General features: G+C 35.6%; 2 protein-coding genes and 2 non-coding genes across 4 annotated transcripts; 1 reads left to right on the plus strand and 3 right to left on the minus strand.

Annotated features, from left to right (window-relative positions):
• Window positions 1-120: 120 nt before the first annotated feature.
• On the plus strand, window positions 121-11,099 carry LOC136801414 (cytosolic Fe-S cluster assembly factor nubp1-like). Its single transcript, XM_067058051.1, has 11 exons — window positions 121-205; window positions 589-693; window positions 1,349-1,482; window positions 2,179-2,247; window positions 5,733-5,765; window positions 6,069-6,159; window positions 6,808-6,962; window positions 7,905-8,015; window positions 8,892-8,994; window positions 9,906-9,989; window positions 10,952-11,099. Exons 1-11 carry the CDS (start codon window positions 175-177, stop codon window positions 10,978-10,980), a joined length of 945 nt encoding a protein of 314 aa, XP_066914152.1. The 5' UTR covers window positions 121-174; the 3' UTR covers window positions 10,981-11,099.
• A 2,507-nt stretch (window positions 11,100-13,606) lies between these two features.
• On the minus strand, window positions 13,607-20,251 carry LOC136801415 (large ribosomal subunit protein eL18-like). Its single transcript, XM_067058052.1, has 6 exons — window positions 20,159-20,251; window positions 19,941-20,027; window positions 19,557-19,664; window positions 17,024-17,122; window positions 16,712-16,905; window positions 13,607-13,718 (listed from the first exon to the last, which is right to left on the minus strand). Exons 1-6 carry the CDS (start codon window positions 20,159-20,161, stop codon window positions 13,643-13,645), a joined length of 567 nt encoding a protein of 188 aa, XP_066914153.1. The 5' UTR covers window positions 20,162-20,251; the 3' UTR covers window positions 13,607-13,642.
• Window positions 14,641-14,870, minus strand: LOC136801483 (small nucleolar RNA SNORA73 family). Its single transcript, XR_010845859.1, has one exon. It is a non-coding gene; the product is annotated as a small nucleolar RNA SNORA73 family (small nucleolar RNA).
• On the minus strand, window positions 15,122-15,351 carry LOC136801482 (small nucleolar RNA SNORA73 family). The gene has a single exon (XR_010845858.1). It is a non-coding gene; the product is annotated as a small nucleolar RNA SNORA73 family (small nucleolar RNA).
• Window positions 20,252-22,995: the final 2,744 nt, after the last annotated feature.

A 22,995-nucleotide genomic window follows, 5' to 3' on the forward strand; every position in this document is an offset into this window, starting at 1 on the left:
ACTTTCATACATTAGCATTACTATTAAGAGAGGTGGATGCGTGCTGGTTCCTTCTTATTTTGAAAAGATTCCCAGTTTCGATCATATTTTGTTTTCTTCTTGTTTATTTCTTTCTCTACAGAATTAAAACTAGAAAACAAAAAACAACAAAATTTAAATACCCAAAGCTACAAGATGTCAGACGTTCCACAAGACGCACCAGAGAGTAAGTTGTAAAATGTTAACTCACGTCGTTTAACGTATCTACTCTTATTTGCTTACATATCATTTTCAAACAAAACTGACAAAAACTTTCTTTTGTGTATTCTGCTTTGTCAGCACAAGAGGCGCCAACTTTCTATTTCATCAAAAAAATTTTTTTGGGTGTGACGTTAACCTGGACAGAACAGGTCGATTAAGATTTTTACATCAAATGCATCAAGTGAAGTGAAGTGAAGTGAAGTAGTTTCGCGCCAACTTTCTATATCATAGAAAAATACCTTCATTTTTTTGGAATGATACTGAATCATAGCGTATTTTGAGTTTAGTTTTAGAATATTTTTACTGTTATTTACCAATGTTTTCGTAACATCTCAACCTCTCATTAAGGTTGTCCGGGTACACAGAGTGAAGCCGCAGGAAAAGCTTCAGCTTGTGGCGGATGTCCGAATCAAAAGATCTGCGCATCCGGAGCTCCAAAACAACAAGATCCTGGTTAGTAATTAAATGACCGCAGATAAGATCGTGCTCACACTCCGTTTCGCTCCTAAACTAAATGAAGCCATTCTGTTGGTTAAAAGTGACGTAAAAATTGAAATTTTACCAAAAGAATGGCTTCATTCTTTTTCGAAGCGAATCAGAAAAATACCAAGTGAGCGTCGTCTAAGACTTTGTACTTAGAAACAATATTTGAAATCGTTTGTCAGTGTTTCGTATGAAGTCAAATTTTATTTATGTGTATCTTTGAGTGCATTTTCTCAAATCCGGCTGAAAATATCTGCGTGTGTACCTGTATGTGTCTGCCCCATCATCAACTTTTTGGCTTTATGCACTCTAAGACCATGTTCGCACGTGACGGCTCCGTTTCGCTCCGAAACGAAATGAAGCCATTCTATTGGTTCCATTCAAGTGTTACTTCACTTCTAACCAATAGAATGGCTTTATTCCGTTTCGGAGTGAAACGGAACCGTCACGTGCGAACATGGTCTAAAACACATCTTTTTTTAGGAAATTCTACTCACTTGCTCTAATATTTTGGCCTTATTTTCTTATAGAGTTTGCTCTTATATAAAAAACGTTTATAAAAAGAATTACACGGTTCTAACACGAGTCTCGCTAAATAAATAGTTTTTATCCTTTATTTTCACAGGTGTAAAAGAAGTGAAATGGCGATTAGCATCAGTTAAACATAAAATCATTGTTCTGTCTGGCAAAGGAGGTGTTGGTAAAAGTACTTTCACTTCTACTCTGGCGTATGGACTCGCTCAAAACCCTGCTCACCAAGTAAGTGCTTTAATGTTGCAATGTCTTCCACGGACCCAACAGCTGATTGGTTGAAAGTGACGTATTGACTGATTTTACGTCACTTACAACCAATCAGCTATTAGAGCCGTGATGTAATGTCAGAATACATTGCAGTGATGCATATCGTGAAAGGGACTCTCACCTTGTAAGGAAATTACACTTGATAATTAAAAGTAATCAGAAGGTCTCAGTACAAATAGTGGAGAAAACATCCTCCACATTGCCCGATGATGGGAGAAGAATCTCTCTAAACGTAGCCAAACGTAAATCTCGTGATCCAAGCTACGATAAACTTCCAATATGAATATCACTAGGTCGATGAACTTAAACTTATTTAGACATATCATGAATAGTTTAATGTGATAAATCAAATCCATTCGTTTTACTTATGTTTGTACTCCTATTTTCTACCATGTAGAAACCAAGTCGGAATAATTGAGACCGAATTCCTTGAGAGTGGTTTCCACGTGATAGTAAATAAATCTTACGAGGGTGATTATAGGAGATTTTTCTATAATTCTTACACATCTGTGCTCTCTTTATCTGAGGAAATAATCCATAATTTTGTGCATTCTACATGTCAAAGTTTGCAGACATTTCATGAAACCTAATGTTCCTAAGCCTAAACGCTCCCCATTCGAGCCTTCATTCGTGTTTATATTTTTTACATTTTAGGTTGGTGTGTTAGATATTGATATATGCGGACCTTCCATGCCGAAGATTCTCGGTGTTGAGGGAGAACAGGTATTATTAATATTATACTGTCCAGGGTTTCGGTAGCATGGGAAGATCTATCCCACGACACAGAAATCCTGAAAGCAGACGGGTAATCTATATCAATCTAATTACCAGTAGTAGGTTTGTTTAAAAGATAAAAAAAAGAAAAAAAAGGGATCCAGAGTGGACAGTTGTGGAAAGGAAATTTAAGTCGGTGCTGCTTGAGGAAGAGCTGAGAAAGCGTTCTTGGAGCAGATTGGGCTGCTTGAAAATGAATAGAAAGGGATTGCTTGAGCATATCTAGGAGCTGAGCATAGAAGGTGTAATCAGAAAAATGTTTTGAAGAAAAGAAGATGAGATTGTGATGGGCTTTGAACCAAGGTGTCATGGAAATGTCAGACGTGTATGCTAAATAAATGGGGCTATGGGCCATAGAAGAAACTTTAAAAAGATGAAGATGCTATTTTTGTGTTGGAGTGGAGATGAAGTGATGTGGCTGTCTAAGCTTTTTGAATGGCCGTAAAGGAATAGAGTTGTAGACGGTTGTCTAGGCGAGAAGAAGAGGAAGCATTTAGGACCTCCCTTAGAGTTAGGTGTGCCGGCAGGAGTAAACACTCTTTGCTTTTCTAGAACCACCCATCATCTCTACCAAGAGACATGAAGTCGATCAGGCGTCATGTCTTTTCAACTTATACCTGTAGACGTGGAACATGACATGACATATCAGTGGAGGGATTCAAAGACTGTTATGTGCCTGAGTGAAGCCTCCAGAGGAGAGAGAGAAGATTGAGAAAAAGAAAAAGAGATGTTGAAAGAAATAGGTATTTTGAAAGCAGTGGGGAAGATTAGATGGTGGGTAAATTAACATAGAAATATTCTTACATTCAGGTGAAGTTTGCGTGATCTTGACAGTAATCTTGAGTGCAGGATGGAAATTTTTTTATTTTTTTGAAATTTGGCGCTGTTGTAAACAACTTTATGTAACCATGGAGACTACATTTCGATTGGTTCCTGTTCAGAGATTCTAACCAATCGGGTGAGAGGGCGTATGTGGCGGAAATGTAATGAACGGGTCAAACGGGTTTGACGGAGGTAGATACTAGCCAATGTTGGAAGTAGTACCAGTTTAGACAGAAGCAAATTAGAAAGTGGAGTGGAAAGAGAGGTCTTGAGGTAAAAGGAGTGGTGAGAGATAGGGAAAGAAGGAGGGACATAGAGTTTTTTTTTAATTTTAAGATTTTGAGATAGAAAAATAGCATCCTCTGGGGGTCGAACCCGGGTCATTGCGGCCCGAGGTAGGAGTGCTAGCAAAAAGCCATTGAAGCTGAACTGAATTCAAGAATTGAAAAGAAAGATTGAGAGAGCAGTTTCTATTATGGAGTATGATGGAGATAAGGTGACAGAGCTACGACGGTGAAATCAAATAGCAATTATCTCCCCAGTGTGAAAAAGAGAGGAAGTGGTGCCAATCAGTGAGCACGTTGGAAAAATAAATATTGTGAATCTTGAGTTAGAAATTGGGAAAAAGAATGGGAAGAGTAAGTATAAGAAAAAGGAGATCCACGAGGAGGTTGACAAAATTGATCTGGAATCATTGTAGCTTCTTTGGAATTATAGTCATAAGTTGTGGGTATACTTAACTCCAATAAAAGTTGGATAAAATGATAAAATTATTGAAATGGTGATGATACAAAGCTAGTATATAACGTTTTGTAATGGAGTTATAATTAAGAAATTGAACAAGTATATTCAAATGTTTAAAAGTTCTTGCTTGATGAGGGTGTTTTGTGATAGAGATGCTAGTTTTTGGTGTCTGTGGATGTGAGTAAGGTTCCGATGGTGGTGTTATTTTTGTATACTGTGGTCGGTCGTGGGATGGCATTTGACAATTCCTCATCCTCTTCTATGATGGACCAATATTCATTAATGGTAGATCTGATGTACTCGTCTTTTTTTCTGTATAGAATGAGAGGGAGAAGGTGTGCTTGAGGTCCTTGATTTCGGTTGCCACCATAGAGCAAAGTGTGACTTTGCGGTCCGTGGGTTTTCTGTATATTGAGGTGTGGAACTGATGGTTAGAGATAGAAATTGAGAGGTCTAGGAAGTTGATTCTTTCTTTGGAATGTTCGAATGTGAATTTTATTGTGTCATAGATTGTGTTCATGAATTGTTTGAGACGGTTTAAGTCTTCATCTGACCCAATGAAAAGAAAAAATACATCAGCAATAAAACGTTTCCAGAGTGGGATGTATTGTTGGAACTCCATGAGTATTGCTGCTTCAACATCAGCCATGAATAAATTTGCATATTGGGGTGCGTATCGTCCTCCCATGCTGGTACCATTGTTTTGTATGTAGTTGGAATTCAAAAACCGGAAATTGCTGTGTTTCAGAACGTGTTCGAGTAGTACTATGATGGCAAAAGGGGAAGGTGCATTTGAGTGAAGCAGGTGCGGGGATTGTTTGTAATGTCGGGAGGTGGCTTCCAGTCCATCACCATGAGGTATGTTAGTATATAACGAAATGACATCTGCAGTAACCATGGTGATATTGGGAGGTAGTGGACCGAATAAATCAAGAATGGTGAGCATATGTTTTGTGTTTTTTATGTGTGAAGGTAGGTGTTCAGCAAGTGGCTGTAGATCGTGGGCAATGTAGCGGGAAATGTTGTCGGTGGGACCATCAAAGCCAGAGACAATGGGGCGAAGTGGGTTGTTAACCTTATTTATTTTCGGTAAGCCATAGAATATGGGTGTGCGTGGTGGATCATGAGGTTTGAGATATTTAGCAATGTGGTCGTTGATGTGATGTTTACTATGAAGGAAGTTGATAAGTATTTTGGTATCATGTGTGATGTGGGGTGTTGGATCGAATTCAGATGTGCGATACGTGTTTCTGTCGTTGAGGTGCTCTTCAAGGATCTTGTTGATGTATTGGTCTTTATCCATGACGACTATGCCACCACTTTTGTCGGCCTTCTTTATTATGAGGTGCCGGTTATTTTTTAATTTGAAAAAAGATGGGAGGAAATGGTAGTGCTCAGTTTGACAGTCTTGTTCGAATGGGACCGATATATTCACTTTAGCGGGGCAGTGCAAGGGGGCAAGAAGGGATACTTTGTCTGACCGTTGATTTTTGAACAAAACTTTTTTTGATTTTCTGGTAATTAACTGATTTTTCTTTTTATTTCTCAAAACTGAATTTCATTTTGAGTGCATTTTCCGGCCATCACAATTACCTCCCTCGGGCCAAATCATGTTTAGCCCATGCGATGTCACTAAATGTTAGCCTTAATCCTCCTCTTAAGTCAAAATACTTTCTACGGCACTGAGAGAAATTAGCGAAATCTTTCACCTTTAGAAAAGTTGGTCTAATGAGTTGAACACCTACAAAATAAAATGATATTGACCTGTTTGTGTTGGTATTTTCACTATCCATGAAAATGGAAAATTTCGAATTACATTTTCAACATAATTTACTCATGTCATGTTTTCATTCCTCTTTTTTCGTTAGGTTCATCAGAGTGGATCAGGCTGGTCGCCTGTGGTAAGTAATTATTGTTGTCGTGTTATATTCAATGAATCCATTAAATTTGCACTATAAATAGTTAAACATCAGTAATAATTTGGCCATTTACGACCTTTATATCGCTAACAAACAATTGAGTAGACTGCTGGCATCCACTAACGCGTTCTTGCTTTTTTATATACTACCTGCAGTTTTGTAGAGGTCTTTGATTCGTACTATCAGTCGAGGTATTATGCAAAAAGTAGGAATGCTTTATCCAAACAATTTTTTTGTCCTTTCAGCGTCCGAAATTCGCATTACTTTCTCTTTATCACTTTCCAGTTTGTAGATGACAATCTATCGGTAATGTCGATCGGGTTTCTTTTACAATCGGATTCAGATGCTGTCATTTGGAGAGGTCCACGTAAAAATGGTTAGCTAATCTCCCTTCGTCATACTCTTGAAAAATGAGCCTTTATGGAAACCAATCTTACAAGAGACTAACCTTTTGCCCTTACTTTTTGGTTGCTCTTTAGTATACACCGTTTAGGAGTCTCGCCATTTCACGGTACTCCATTGCAGAGGCCCGGTAAAAATGGTAGGTAAAAATGCACACTTTAGTACTGTGAAAGGTTAGAGGAATGTAAACATTGTGAATTTTTGTCTCTCCTTTAAAGAGAATGATTTAGATATTTGAACATGATATCAATGATAATTTTATAAGTCTCTCCTGAAAATTTCACAAAAATTCATCAAGAGGAAAAGAAGTTATGATTAAAAGGAGTTCTTTACCTACCGTTTTTCTGCTATGTTTCCTTATGAAAACCAGATGTTTACCTACCGTTTTTTTACGGAGGAGAGTGAATTTTCCGTGATCGCTAAAATCAAAACAATGGAAAATTGGATTGGCGCGTGCGCAGTCGACACTCCTAAACGGTGTATACAGTTTTTATTTTGAAACTTCATTATAAGAGCCAATATCCTAAAACATTATAAGGGCTTTCAGTCGGTAAATATTTTATCGATAAATGATTTTGTAAGCTTAAGAAAATTCTCTTATGTATGCTCTTTGTCTTCGCAGGATTGATCAAACAATTTTTGAAAGATGTTGATTGGGGTGATTTGGAATACCTGGTTATCGATACTCCGCCTGGCACGTCAGACGAACATTTATCGTTAGTTCAATACCTTGCAGAAACGGCCGTCGACGGTGCTGTGATTATCACCACCCCTCAAGTAAGGGTTTTTTATTTCCTGAGATATGCATTTTTTCTGAAAAAGATTTCGTAAGTATTCTGAGGTCAGTCACGAATGGTCTCTGATGTAAAAGTGGGTTTCAAGTTTCTGAAAGTTCGATGTGAGAGCACAAAATTTATGTCTTAAATGTTGTAAATTTTCAATTAAAAGTGATGACTGAAAATACGAAAATGTGAAAATATTCTAAAATTCTCACGAGTGTGTATACGTTTTCATTTGAAAATTTCTGATGGCACAGTAAAAATTCTGTGAAACAGGTTTAAAGATTTTATTTTTACATACCTTAAGGGAAGAAATTTCGCGGTTGGTCAAATTGTTTTTTTTCGCGGTTCATCGATTTCTAAAAAATTCGCGGGAATTTAATTTCGCGGTTCATCGGTATTAAAAAATCTCACAAACTATACACGTATTTCAAAGAAATGTTATTAAAAATTATGAAAAATTTCGCGGTTCACCTTGTTTGAAAAATTTCGCGGTAATTTAATTTCGCGGTTCATCAAATTTGTAAAATTTCCCGGGAATTTGATTTCGCGGATTGGCGATTTTAGAAAATTTCGTGGGAACTTAATTTCGCGGTTTTAGGCAAAAACTGCGAAAACCGCGAAATTTTCTTCCCGCGAAAATTTCTTCCCTTAAGGTAAGTGTTTCCGTTCCATATCAGACACATATTTCATATCAGGGCAGTGTCTGCCTTTTGTTATATTATGCTGATATCAGCGAAAAAATGTTTTTCTTATCCTCTTTCTGACCAATCTTGCTCCACATCTGTGTCAATCCAATGTGAAAAAGCTTGTTAATCAAAATTGACAAGTAAGCAAACGATATAACTCTTATTTAAAAACAAAACCTTTAAGTTTTGACTTTTAAAGAAAAATTAAGTTTTTTACGGGAACCTCGACTTCATTTATTATTTTTTCACAGGAGGTTGCTTTATTAGATGTCCGAAAAGAAATCGATTTTTGTAAGAAAGTCAAACTACCGATCATTGGAATCGTTCAGAATATGAGTTCTTTCATTTGCCCCAAATGCAAGGTAAGGTGTGTTCCTGTATCTGTGTTACCTCGACATGCAGCGACATGATCTCCATCGATTGAATCAGTTGAACCATATGTATTCCATTCGATATTTAATACACAGGTTGCAAAGTTAGAGTGTGAAGACAAATCACGCTTTTATACGGAATTTTTATGGGCTTGTTACATGACATTTATTTCTGATTGGTTCGAATTTATTGATACTAATAAAATCATCAGCTGTAAGTTGTAAAACAAGTAACATGGGAATAAAATCACGTGAACTTCTTCGAGTAATCACATGTTTTGACTGGCATTGATATACTTTTGCAACCCGTGTATTGAATGGCGAAATTTTGGGTGAAATTTGAGCTCGCATGTCTTCTATATCACAGAAAAAAGTAAGTAAATCACACGGGTGTTAGGAACGTGAACGGTTTTCCCAAGTGGGTGAATTTCTGCTCATTTTCCCTGTGATAGAACCAATCAAATATGATATTCAAGTTATTAATTGATTGAGTCTCGATTGCTCTCTACAATTGCATTCTAATCGGTTGTTTGTGTTCAATTTGGTTCATTGATTCGATGATTGATTTCGTTCGATTGCGATTATATCTTCTGGTATCATTCCTTAGCCATCATCGACATGATCTGAATACTTCTCGTCTATTGCACATGATTTTATCCTCCTTTTTTCTTATTAAAATCCTGGCTGTTCCGGAGAAATTTTTTTAAACTGTTATTGTCACAAATCTGAGATCAAATCTGCGGAGATTCTAAATATTTGGCAGGAGGCAAAAAACCGAAAAAATTGACACCACTTCTTGTAAATATTTCCAAAAAATCACTAAATTTCCACTTGGAAAATTATTTCGAACTTTTTAATTTTTTCCAGCACGAATCGCAACCTTTTCCACCGACAACTGGAGGTGCTCAAGCGTTAGCTGACGAATACGGTTTGAAGCTACTGGGTTGTTTACCGTTAGACCCGAGGATAGGTGAGTTACGGCTTTACGGAACTGTCTCAAATTCTTTATGCCCTGTCTACAAAATCTTTTTATGAAAACACAAGGCTACAACGTATTGATTTAAAGGATTCTTTAAATTAAAAATACGTTCACTAATTCCATCTTTAAGGGACCAAAAGTCATTTTTTCGAATTAGAGAAATATTCGAAATACAGAGAGTAATTTAAACCATTTACCAGCTGATGGGACCAATTGATAGTTCGAATTACAGAAAGATTCGAATTATAGAGATTTCGAACTAGGGAGAGTTGACTAAAATATATCAATAAGGGACTTGTTTGGCTTCGGTTATATTCATTATCCTTTCTCAACTTGTAGTCTTGAAAACAATACTTAACTTTTCCAATAAGTGGAACAAAACAAATAGAATCACGAAGTGCTCAAAGATTTCAAGAAAATTCGAGCGAAATATTAAGAAATAAAGAACTAACTTACAATACACGTATTTCCTATTAGCGGATTCATGTAAAAAAAGTCACGAAAAACGTCGAGAAAGTCTCTGATTGGCTGAAATATTGCATATACAAGCATATTTTTCAAAATGTCCAGAGTATGAGGTAATCTTTGCATGCCTCCGCCAATCAAAAGTTTGTTTACTCGACGTTTTTTCGTGACTTTTGCATGAATCTACTAATAGGAAATAGGTGTATTGCTTCACGGTGTTTCATGCTGGCGCAATCTTCAGGCAATGCAGTGTATTGTAGATTTTAATTCAACCAAGTTCTTTATATCCCAATATGTATGTTAGGAAAAAATTGGATAGTTTGATTCAGATGATAAACTTAAAGTTTTTTAGCTGAATAACAGAATAACATGTCAATGATTATCCTCTGTAACTATAATTATGAAACTTCAATTCGTTTTCTCTATTTCTTGTACAGGAAAATGTTGCGACGAGGGGAAATCATTTTTAGCGGAATATCCTGATACACAAACAGCAATAAGTTACCAAAAAGTTGTCAACGGTAAGCTTTTGTCTTTTCTCTGCTTTCCTACGTCCTTTTGGCGTTATTCGATACTCAAGCGTTGGGTCGGTTCGCTTTTACTTTACAATTTCCCGTGCGCTCCTCGCTTTGACCGTCCGAGCATTATTTTTCGAACCTCAATTTCTTTTTGACAGGCTCTTCCAAGTAGTGGTCAATTCCAAGTGCATCTACAGCAGTACTTTCCCAGTTTTTAAATAGAATCTTAATATTCTGGAGACTTTTTTTATGAATTCGTCTATAGCTTACTCGTTTTTTCCTGCTTTGCTATAAACCATTTTTTATAAAAACAAACTGCTAGGCGTACTTAAAAAACGCTTCTGTTATCTTACGTATTGTATAAAAACATAGGCTGCTGGCATCCACTAACGGATTCGTGCTCCTTATATACTACCTGTGGTTTTGTAGAGGTCTGCGATTCAGACTAATAAAAACATAGATCTTAGATGGCTTAGATGGTGGTAATATTAAGACAAGTCGAAAACATTCTACTGCTTTGCGGACTCGTCAGATTCTTTAGGAAAATGGACAAAAATACTCTCAAAGGTAGAAATAAGATCATTTTAGGCTTGAAACTCCAAAAGTTAAAAACATCCAAAGACATAAAAAAAATTTGGATTTTCTTTTTAAAAAACGTAAAAACCATGCTAATTCTCCGGAACATAGGCCATTTCACAGTCGCAAAGCGTAATAGGTCTGCGCGCTAATGACGACTTACTATTGGTCCAAAGTTTTGAAAATTTTCAAAACGTGTTGAAGATTTTTGCGTCTAACCAACGTGAAACCGTTATCGGGGTGCAATCAGATCACCCATGATCCATTTCGACTGTGAAATGGTCTATTTGGGGGAAAATATCGATAAAAATTAGTTGATCTCGTCATTCTAGTTTTTTTTCTAACGGTGAAAAGAAAAATTACTTTTGTATCATTTTTTTTTTCACCAGGCATCCAGAAGCATTGCGAAACAACTTAACGTCGACTACGTTGGAGTGAAAGATTGGATTGCGGGTTACGAATATTTTTAAATGCTTTTTGTTTTGTAAATTTTTTAATAATCCTATAAAATGACAAGAGAATGATAATGAATTGTCATATTTTTTCACAAATAAGTATCCTTTTAAGTTTATAATTTATTTTGTAAAACTCACACTTCAAAATGACACCTTTCCTTTTCACTCTCGGGTGAAACAAGGCATGTCCCAAATATATTTTGCGTGACGCACACCGCTTGTTTTTTCGATGTATTTTATAACGTCAAAAACAATCTTTGACGATTGAGATTATCTTGAGATTGGCTTGATGCAAATTTTTGACCCAGCACTTTTCGAAATACCGCTTGTTGATATGATTCTTTTGAGCTATATATGAACGTTAAGGAATAATTGGAAGCGGTGCGCGTCACGCAAAATATATTTGGGACATGCCTTGTTTCACCCGAGCTAGAGATATAAACCATCTGTGTGGAAAAGGAGGTACTAACTAAGCTCAGCCACTTTAAACACACAAATCAACATTTTTGTGTACTGTATACTTTTGAATCACTTGTCACTCCAATAATTTTTTTAATGACTTGAAAAAAATATTTTATAGGCTTGCAAACTTTCGCGAGGACGAAAAATCGCAAAATTCACGACATTTACTTTCGCGAATTTAACGAACAATTATTTTTCGCGAGCATTTAAGCTCGGATCGACATTTTAGACGAGGGGTAAATCACTCGAAAAATTATCGTACACCTCTACAAAAAGTCAAAAAAAAAGTCAAAAAGTCAAAGAAAAAGTCAAAAAGTCAAAAATAAAGTCAAAAAGTCAAAGAAAAAGTCAAAAATTCTTAGAAAAAAGTCAAAAAGTCAAAAAAAAGTCTTGAAAAAGTCAAAAAAATTCTTGAATGGGCGGTTGGGTGGAGCAAAATTTATGGGCGGTTGGCATTTTTGGACAAATTTGGGCGGAAAATATTGGGTGCCCGAAGGTGGTGGGCGTTTTTGTTGGAAAAAGTCAAATAAAAGTCAAAAAAAAGTCAAAAAGTCAAATGAAAATTCAAAGAGTCAAAAAGTATCGTACACCTTTTTTCAAGTGATTTACCCCTCGATTTTAGAGGTAAAGTAGACTTTTTCTTTTAAGAATTTTTAAAGTCTTATATTATAAGGATTACAACTTCGCATCACTGTGTAAATAAAATCAGGAAAAACTAAGAAGGAATTTCAAATAAAAAATGTACAGACTGTAGATGAAAAGAAAATGTCCAAAAAACCCATTTCTAGGCCTTTTTGGCCTTAATTCCTTTTATAAAAGATCGGGCTCTGTCAGATTTTAAACAATGCTATTTTACATCAGTGTGCAAGAAAATCAGAAAAAATACTAATTCAATCAGATTCAATTGAGTCAACGAGATAGAATTGCTCATTTTCCCTAAAAATGACAAAAGGGAAATTTTCCGAAAAGAAACAGTTTCAGCCACTATTTAGTACTTATAGCTTTTGATAGACTGGAAGGCGCTGATACCTTATCAGGGAAAAATTTCGTCACCTAGAGGCATTTTCGTCACTTTTCCCCGATCAAAATTTCAAATTCGTCACTTTTCCCCAACAAAATTTACAATTTAGTCACTTTCACCCAACTAAATTGTCCAATACTGTATGCAACGATATCATTATCAAGGACTTACCATTATTAAGTGCTAACACGTATGTAAGTTTTGGTCGGGTGATAAAATATCGGGGTAAAAATTCGTCACTTTCCCCGATAAGGTAAGTGGTTCGGTGTAATTTAACCGGCTCCTGGCTTTGGAAAACGGCTTCAACCCTCTTATAGAGAACCTTACCGTTACCCTTTATCACGAAGGTAATAAAGATATAGATGGAGAGAAAACGTCTCGGTAATGACCTAAACCGTCGTTGAAAACTTTTATATATCTATTCAAAATTTGCACAAAACCTTATTTTCAAGCAGTCTTCGGTCTAGGCTATCTAATTTTTTCCCCTCGAATATTAGACGCTATCAAATTTTGGGTATTGCCATCGTTGTGCAAAAAATCAGAATAAACTAATGAGGCAATCGCGAGAAAAGCTGGTAACAGACGAACGAACACGGTTTACTTTAAGGGCGTTTTCGCGTTTTTGGCATTTTTTCGCGAAGGTTCCTGCCAGGTAAGAAATTAAACAAGAAATTCGCAAAAGTAAATTTCGCGAAAAATAAAATTTTCCTAAAAATCGCTAGTTTTAAAAGCCTAGGAGAGTCGATAAATATCGCAGTGACTAAATACGGAATGGGAGGAAGATGTGCAAATAGTTTATTTTTCATTTATTAGCATATCACTCTTTCGATTGAAGAAAAAAATGAGATTTTAAATAATTTTTTATTCATTTTCCCTAGCCAAAATTGAACATTCACAAAAAACCGCGAAAGTTTCTTCTCTTCCGTAAATTTTCTTAAAAAAGAAAAAAACCCGAAACTTAAATCCGCGAAATTTCGCGACTTTTCGGTCTCAAACTTTCTGCCCTTAATTAGAGGACCTCCGAAAAGCAGATTTCAGCTAGAAATGGACATAATTCGATGTCAAAGATCGCAAGAATATTAATAAGGAAAGAAAAGAAACATTGATTGTGATAACCATCATTTTTATTACAGCCAAGAATTTTACACTTTGTAACCACGACTTGCACGACGACCACGGGCCTTTTCGAATTTGCGTCCCTTTGCTCGAACAAATGGCCTGAAAAGATAAATTGATCATGTTTAGATTCAGAAGGAATTTGAACAAGAATTGAAACGAAGTACTCTTAGGTTCCAAATAAACGGGCCCCCCCCGCTTGTTAATTTTTCGAAAATTTTCCAACCCCCCGGACCTTATTAGGACCCCCCCCCCGTTTATTAATCTCTGAGAATATTTTCAGCTGTCAAAGTGAAGGCCCCTTATTTTGCTCTAAATAGCCTGATTATAGCCTATTTTTACCTTATTTTTAGGTTTCAAAAGTACAATTTACAACCCCCCGGCAATTAGGTCCCCCCCGTTTATTAAAATCTAGAAAATTTTCCAACCCCCGTTTATTCGAACCCCCCCCCCCGTTTATTTGGAACCTAAGAGTAATAAAATTAATAGAAAACGGCTTTGTATTATGCAAAGGTTAACTTGAACTGAACCTTAAGTTTTTTAATTCCGATTTCGGATTATTTTCGGGAAACAATTTATCGGGATTACTTAGAGCACGAAAATAATTCTTCTAAGTAAAAGAGCTAAGAAAAGAAAAAGCATATAAAACATAAATAAAATAATCAGCTGTTCTTGATCAGTTTAACGAGATATAAAATCTTCATAAATTTTCAGTTAAAATTCTCCTCATTTCAAGACAAGCTGAAAGCAAGCATCGTATATTTTTTATAACATCTTCTCAAAATTTTAAAAGGTGTATCATAAAAATGGTTTCAACTTTAAGTTTTGAGAGACTTTGGGATAATTCAAAAATTGACAGACTTCAGATCAGTTTAACGAGATAATTAGTCAACATAAAATTAATTTCAGTTGAAGTTCTCCTCATTTCTGAAGCCCAACGACAAAGAATGCAAATGAAAGCAAAGAGGTAAAATGTAACGAATTTGGACTGAACATCAAACAATCATGTAATTATTTATTCAAGAAATGTTTTTGGCATGGTTTATCTTAATGGTAATTGATACATAGTATCTACAAAAAGTTTATGGAATATGCCAAACTCTGCATCAAATGTTAAGCATTAAGCAAAACAATGAGCTGAATTTATATCCAACACTGTGACTGGAATATACCTCAATGAGGAAAGGTTCTAGGCTCCTTGTCACACGAGCAGAGCTATCTTGGAAGCGACTCCAGATAGATACTCTATGTCGGTACACTTTTTTATAAGAACAAACTTTACAAGAACATAAGGCTTCAACGGCAAAAATGCTAAGAACAAGTTAAGGTGTATAAAAAAAATAAAGACCCCAACTATAGAACATGTATATCAAAAGAAATCCATCAGTTTTCACATTTGTCAACCTCGTTTTTATGAAGACCGTCGTGAAAATTCTCATCATCGGAAGATCACTCTAAAACTGCCAACCAAATTAGAATGTCAAACAAAATACCTCCTTATAATGAAATGTTTTTAGCATGGTTTATCTTGATGGTAATTGATACATAGTATCTACAAAAAGTTTATGGAATATGCCAAATTCTGCATCAAAAGTTAAGCATGACACAAAACAATGAGCTGAATTTATATCCAACACTGTGACTGGAATATACCTCAATGAACAAAGGTTCTAGGCTCCTTGTCACACGAGCAGAGCTATCTTGGAAGCGACTCCAGATAGATACTCTATGTTGGTGAACAGAAAGAAAAATAAAGACCCCAACTATAGAAATTGTATATCAAAAGAAATTCATCAGTTTTCACATTTGTCAACCTCGTTTTTATGAAGACCGTCGTGAAAATTCTCATAATATGGAAATCACTTGAAATAATCAAGAAAACGTAAACAAAATAATTTTGAAAATAAGAGAAAAACTTTATATTGAAGATGTTTTTAGCATGGTTTATCTTGATGATAATCGATACATAGTATCTACAAAAAGTTTATGGAATATGCCAAACTCTGCATCAAAAGTTCAGCATTAAGCAAAACAATGAGCTGAATTAGTCTCCAACACTGTAACTGGAATATACCTCAATGAGAAAAGGTTCTAGGCTCCTTGTCACACGAGCAGAGCTATCTTGGAAGCGACTCCAGATAGATACTCTTATGTTGAGTGAAAACTTAAGCTCTCAATCAAATTTTAATTGTCACAGAAGAGAAAATTACAATGCAATCAGTTTTCACATTTATCAACATCGTAATTATGAAGACCGTCGTGAAAATTCTCATCATTTTGTACATACAGCATAAAATTGGAGCTCTTGAGACACAAATCAAATCATGAAGAACAAAACAAACTATACATCACAATCAGGCAATAGCATTAAAGCAAAAATGTAGGGAAAGATTTTGGAATCCAGAAGTGAAATGATTGCTTTCAATAAGAGAATCAATCATTCCAACCATGAAAACTGCAACATGGGTACTGTGAGCTCTTCCTACAAGGTAAAGGGTACCTTATTGGACCTAATTTCTACGGAAGCTAATATTTGCGGTTGAAAAAAAAAATTGTTAAAATTAGATTTCACAGGTTTTAATTTTTACGTTTTTGCCCTTTTTTGGACAAATTTCTTTTCAATGTTCTAACATTCAAGTTTAGAGAATTCACTCTTGATGTCCAAGTTAGAAAATTATCTAATTTAATGGGATTAAATTTTCTGGTTGACTCTTATTGTGTGATAATATTTTCACAATTTTGTTCTACTTTTGCTATTTTACTACCATACTATTCTTTGAAATTTAATTAAAAATTTTCTTGGATAAAAACCTTTTCTATTGGGACCTATTTTCACGAAATTCAATCACCACAAAAAAAATGAATCTCACTAAATTATTCCAATAAGCATGAGAAGCTTTAAAAAATGCCTTCAACTTTCACTTAAAGTCCATCCTGAACCTGAGCTCATTAATATATTATATATTAGGGGCAGGAGACCTCATTTAAGTTTCAAACATGAAAAAAATATACTGAGATTCTTTATTTTCCGACAAACGACAAATTTAACTTGAAATGAGCTGGAGAAAATGGCCTGTTTTAAAACGCATACATACTTGGTAGAGCTGTGGGGAACACCTGGAGCACGTCCAAAATGCCTGCATGATTCACGAGAGTTTCTTGGGCCTTGGATTAAAAGAGTGCCTTTGCCAGTTGGAGCTTTGAGGGCCAATTGATCGAAGGTGATGCATTCACCACCAGCTTTTGTAATTCTTGTTCTTGCTCCTTCAGTGAATCTCAGAGCACAAACCTTGAAATAATAAAACAAAAACAATCAAAATTTGTAAAATTTATTAGTGCACCAGAAATACTTATAATTGAGTGAAAACATCAGGTGTTTTGTATACTAAAACAAGACCTCTGAATACCTTTAATTTGGGTACAGTTGTCAATCTTAGGTCATCAGTAATTGATCCAACACAGACAATGATTTTTCCTTCACATCCTGGTTTGCTTACTCTTCTGGCCTGTACAACAAAAAGAGACGTAGATGAATAACATAGATTCATAATTCATCTTTCAATGTTATGAATTCATTCAAATGTGCAATAACTTCAAACAATAACTCAACCAGGACTCATAGAAAATAGGTTTGCTAAGGGTGAGTGGCTATTATAACGAACGTGATAACAATTAAAATATTATAGTTGGTTGCTTTAATGTCTGAAAATCTGGCACAATGAATACACCTTTCCCGTAATTCAAACTTCTGAGAAATGGCCCAGGAAAATGTGCGCTCCACCGTCATGTATAAAATTGTTTGAGAGGTAAACAAACGCGTTTTTGCCTGCAAGAGGTTAGGGAAATAGTCCCGCTGCTGAGGTCGATAAATATTTCGTTTCGTGACACACATCTTTTTTTGGTGGAAACTCGCGAATTAGAATATTCCAAAATCAAAAAGTTTCTACAATATTATCGTGCAAGTAACGAGTATTTGGCGATTTTTTGCGTTTCAAGGCAAAATTGCAAGGCCTGGAAATTCATTGATTTTTGGGGGGTCTTCAAAATAAACAAGCGATACTTTTATGGACCTACCTGGTTATCAAACTAATCAGTGAACATTGAAACACATAAGACATAACTGGTCAAAATACAAAAAAAATAAAGAAAATGAAAGCATATCTATTGAGAGAAACTATCAACACTATTGAAAAAGATTTTTGAAAAAGAAATAAAAAAGCTATTAAGCGCTTTTCTTTATAAAAACCACTATCAGAAAAATACACAGCTTAATAAATAAGGTTTCCAGAAAACTCAAACCGTCGCACTCTACCGTGACATTTTCTTCTGTTAAAAAAAATAATAATAAAACAATTTGGCTGATAACATTGATATATGCTCGTAAATAGTGATTCTTATAGATAAAGATTCGTTTTTCAGCCAAAAAATAATAAGTGTTTACAGAAAACTCAAATCATTACCCTCCCCCGTGACATTTTCATCGTAAAAAACTAATAAAAATAATAATAATAATAATAATATGGCTAAGAAAATTGATGTTTCTTATTAAAAGTGGTTCTTATAGATAAAAATGCGATTTTTGAGCCAAAAAAATTTTTTTGCAAAAATCTGCTTGAGCCATGCTTTAACTATGATTGTACCCTACTTTCATGCTAAAAATCAGAAAAAATTAATGATCCAATTTTTCACAAAGTCCAAAAAACCCGCTTTTAAGCCGTTTTTTGGCCCAAATTTGCCCAAAAAAAATTTTTTTCGAAAATCGGGCTCCGTCACATTCGAGGGTTTATGGTCATGCACCTTTGTGCCAAAAATCAGAAAAAACTAATGAACCAATCTCGAGAAAAGCTGGTAACTAACACACTAACGAACGAACGAACATGGGTTAATTTATAGGACCTCCACCCCACCGGGGTAGGTCCAAAAAAGACCTATATCACATGATAGAGCTCTTCAAACTGACCAAAAAATTGATTACACCAAAGTCCCAACTTCTCTAGATCAAAAGTTATGGGCCTATTTGTGGTCAAAAACTGATGGAAAACAGGGAATTTCCCCACAATCTGCATTAATTTATGCAAAATTAAACACCTTTTTGTCACGAAAATCGTTTTCTAGCCACTTTTTTCGATCTCAGCAGCGGGACTAAAAGTGAGTTTTCAGCTTCTAACTTTTGATACCAATCTTTAGTTGGCAAAAAATTTTCAGGGTTCATGAATAGAAAGAACATACTATAACATACTATATCTTGAGGGAATTTTGATCAACAGAGCTTTAGAAAAGCAAAAAAAAAAACTTTCCCTAAGGAAATGCAAGCAAAAACGGGTTCGTTTTCCTCCAGAGTCCAAACAGTGGAGAGCATCAAAATAAAGTGTGCGCATCTGTTTTTCGAATTAGGGGAAAGGTGTATTTGTATTTTTAGCATTTTCAGGCAAAATTCCAAGCACTTTGGTCACTGGTCTTTTATCAGATTAGAAATGAGTTTCCACAATTTTGGTGACCACTCTAATGCCAATGTGAATGGAAGGCCTTGAGACTTGGCACAAGAGGCCTTGTATGCCCTATGGATCAATGATTGCTTATTATAAAGAGAGTAAAATTTTGATCTAAGATTTTAATGACTGGATTCAAAATTCAAAAAAAGTGCTTGAAATTCTCCAAACTTGATATGGAAAATTCTTAATCAGTCAAAAACAAAACCTTGGTGAAAAAGCTTTGATAATTTATTTGGTCAATAGTCCTTTCGAGACAACGCAATGGTCTATTGTATAACAAATTCATAGTTTCCTCCACCAGGGTCAGTGAAATTATATATTCAATTCAATTCAATTGAACAACGAGTTAACTAAAAACATCTTGTACCCAATGTGTTATTTCAGGAAATTTGACCAAGCTTTGCACAGCCGTGGAATCGATTAAAACAGGCCTTGACACAATACTTACAATGCGAGCAATGGAGAGTGGTGGTCTGTTGATACGGCTCATAAACAATCTCTTTAAGATAACTTCATTGAACTTTGAGTTAGTTCTTCGAGCAAGAAAGCGGTACAACTGAAAATGTAATGTAATAAAGCAATAATAGTCAAAAAATCTGCTTTGTACAATCTTCACTTTCTGATTTGAATGATGGCACTGCAATAGCCCATCAAAATTATTAAAGGCAAGAAAGTAGTTGAGCTCTACTCCAGCCAGCTTCTGAACTACAGTAATAATTTAAAAAAGTGTGAACACCCTTGAAGCTGATAATCAACATCATAGTCAAAATTTTGTTTCAAGTGAAAACCAACAGAAGCAGTTGAAATTCAAGGACTTAAACCTAAAACTTACTTTCACCAAAAGGCGAATGTAGGGGTCCTGGGAGACTGGAGCCTTTCGGCTTTTCTTCTTGTCTTTGCGATGGTCCAAGTCAATACCCTAACAAATAAAAACCAAAAGGTATAGAGAGTAGAAATCCATTATCCATTTTCAGCTTCCAGCAACGATTCGAAAGATAAAGCAAGATAGAGTAGAGGTATATTATCATAAAACTCAGAAGATGTACCCACCATCTTGGCCGTGGAAAAGAATTCTACAATCGAAAGTCGCGATTTGAGAGTGTGTTATTTAGCTCTCCTTCGTTGATGATATTTTTTCTATTGAAAATATAGACAAAAATTTAAAGTTGATGATAAAAAATAGGCATTTATTTAGAATGAAAAAGACGATTTTGCATAAAAACCAGTTAAAACACCAAAAATTTGACTAAATTTATGATTTAATGATTAGCAACATCTACATGTAACTTTGCTTATGTAGGAGTGCAATTTCGTGTAACAATCTTGAAGTCATTAGCTCAATCAACTTTCGAAATTAGCTTACATGCGAGCAGAACTTATTTCTATCTTTAGATTACATACCGCGATCGTATGTGTGTCCGCGTGAATATTCCGATTGATTGCGGGTTGATTAGTGAGGTTAAGTATACCAGGATAATCACGACGACGGACGAAAAATGTAATAGGCTAGTGGAAATACGAAATTTGATTGGTTGAAACTCACTAGCCTGTTAAATTTTCGTTCGTCGTCGTGATTTTACCGATTTACTTAACCTCACTATTATCTGGTACTGGATGTAGAAATTTTCTTCCGACACGCTAAAGCTCTGAAGGTCGGGAAAATTTTAACATCTGGAACCTTTGGGTTACCATTTTTCTTTTTTTCTGTAAGGTTTCTCAGGCAGCAGAGATTTTCATGCTAAATTCAGTCGGGTGCAACTGATAGTTCGAGCAAAAAGTGTAAGGACAACAACTAGACACGACTGTGATGTGGTACATCAAACGATGACTACTATAGGTCTCCGATGGTATATTGGCCCGCTCCTTTAGAGCTTAAGCGTGGGCGGCCGCCAATACGCCATCGGAATATCAGATAAGCGGGTTGACTGCTTATTATCTGGTAAGAGGACTGCATAGAGAAATTTCCATCCGACACGCTGCTAGCTTAAAGCTCTGGGTTGGGGGAGATGTAGGTCGGGAAAATTTACAAAATATGGCTAGAATAGAAGGTTTACTTAGTGTATATGTTTGCCAGTGCGAGGACTATTGCCAACTCAACAACCTTTTACTTGCAGCACTGTAACCGAACTGACGTACTTGTCAGAGAGACCAGTGAATTTGGTTTTTAATTATAAATTGGGGCCTTTTTTATAACAGTTTCATACCTTACGATAATGAAGACAAAAGATACCCCGAGGATATCAGTGCTCTCCAATCTGAGATTGGCCCACTCTATAGAGATTTTAGTTAACGTGTGGGAGCGACCGTAGTGCACTGGTCCGTAGAGCATCCGCTGCTAGGTTGTGGGCTCAACCCCCCAGCCGGCGGGTCATACTAAAGACTCTCAAAATGGTACTTGATGCCTTTCTGCTTGATGCTCAGCAATTAAGAGAAGGATCGAGGGTAAGTGGAGAAGTCCAAGGAGAAAGTGTGGCACCCTCCCCCTGCGTACTGGGTAGATAGCTAGGAAGTAGCCTTCGGGTCGCCTCTGACTGCGGTCGCAGACTTACTACTACTTTACTTTAGCGTGTGGGACAGTCGTACATCCACACTAGGGAATATCAGATGACCCACGCTGTAAAGTTATCCATAGAAGTAGCGTGCCATTTCCCATCTACCGTTAGGAAATATTATGTCAATCGATTTACGCATATCAAATCAAGAGTCGTGTTTTTTAAATTTGGATTTTAGAAAAGAAGTTACTGGTAGTACTGGTTGGTAATAAATACAGAATAAAACTGCGGTAATGACGGCTGCAAACTCCGGTAATTGTGTCATGGGTCAGCCCGTCTTGATATATCTAACATAAAATTTAAAAGAGCATATCCTAGTAATTGCGAGCGCAAACACAAACCAAATCGGGAAATCAAACCGGAAAGATCTGGAAATCGAACGCTGACTATCGCGATTGATCGGATTTACGCACAAATACAAATGAAAAACACTGATTTTAAGAAACTTCTTAACCGGAGTTTAATAAATAAGGCTTTTCTATACTTTGAGTGATCAATGAACTGGAGCAATACTACCTTAAAGGAAGAAATTTTGGCGGGAATTTAATTTGGCAGATGGCCGAAAAAGTTTTTTAGAGGGGATTTAATTTGGCGGATGGACGAAAAAACTAAATTTGGCGGGAATTTAATTTGGCGTTTGTTGAAAAAGTTATCCTTAAAATGGCGTAAAACAGCAAAAAAAATGCAAAAACACCTTAAGGGCTCTGACCATAGTCCAAAAATTGATTTTGGTATTTGAACATAAAAGTTATATTTCAGGTTCCTTAACACTTTTAACAAAGAATTGCCTTTACAAATTGCTTTTTAATCGAATCCCTTAAGAGTAATTAAGAATTTAATTGCAAAAATGACGTTATGAACTTTAAAAAGATGTTAATAATATGTTGCATCACCTTCTTTTACAAAAAGTGCTTAGTTTTAATGGGTAATTAACTTTTTTGTTTCAAAATTTCTTTACACTGTCCGCAAAGAATTGAACTATTTTAAATTTTGCGGAAAATTTTTCTAAAAAGATGTGTCAAAAGTTATGAATGTTTTTTTAAGCAAAATCCAGATGAAAAATTGATGAAAAACCGCTATTTTGAAGATTTCGAGACAAAGAAGCATTTACAAAAATTTTCCGCAAAAATTTTTATTGTTCGGTAAAAGATACACCATGTATTGCGAAAAATTTTTCAAAATGTTTTTTCTTCGCCGAAACTAAGCTCTTCAAAGTTGAAATACTCTTCCTCGCAAAAGTCTTCATTTTCTTCTTCATCAAATTTTTTCAATGAAATTTTTAAATTTTCAGATTCAGGAATAGTTTGTCTAACAGAAAATGTATAACATGCCATA

The sequence above is a fragment of the Clytia hemisphaerica genome, unplaced genomic scaffold (genome assembly GCF_902728285.1).
Source record: "Clytia hemisphaerica strain Z4C2 unplaced genomic scaffold, Clytia hemisphaerica genome assembly, whole genome shotgun sequence".
NCBI lineage: Eukaryota > Metazoa > Cnidaria > Hydrozoa > Leptothecata > Clytiidae > Clytia > Clytia hemisphaerica.

Coding starts and splice junctions, on each gene's coding strand:
- LOC136801414 (XM_067058051.1), top strand. CDS start 175: ATGTCAGACGTTCCACAAGACGCACCAGAGA. Junction 5,766..6,068: donor GATCAGGCTGGTCGCCTGTG/GTAAGTAATTAT, acceptor ATCACTTTCCAG/TTTGTAGATGACAATCTATC. Junction 6,963..7,904: donor TGATTATCACCACCCCTCAA/GTAAGGGTTTTT, acceptor ATTTTTTCACAG/GAGGTTGCTTTATTAGATGT.
- LOC136801415 (XM_067058052.1), bottom strand. Junction 19,665..19,940: donor ACATTCGCCTTTTGGTGAAA/GTAAGTTTTAGG, acceptor TTACATTTTCAG/TTGTACCGCTTTCTTGCTCG. Junction 13,719..16,711: donor GTTCCCCACAGCTCTACCAA/GTATGTATGCGT, acceptor TTATCTTTTCAG/GCCATTTGTTCGAGCAAAGG.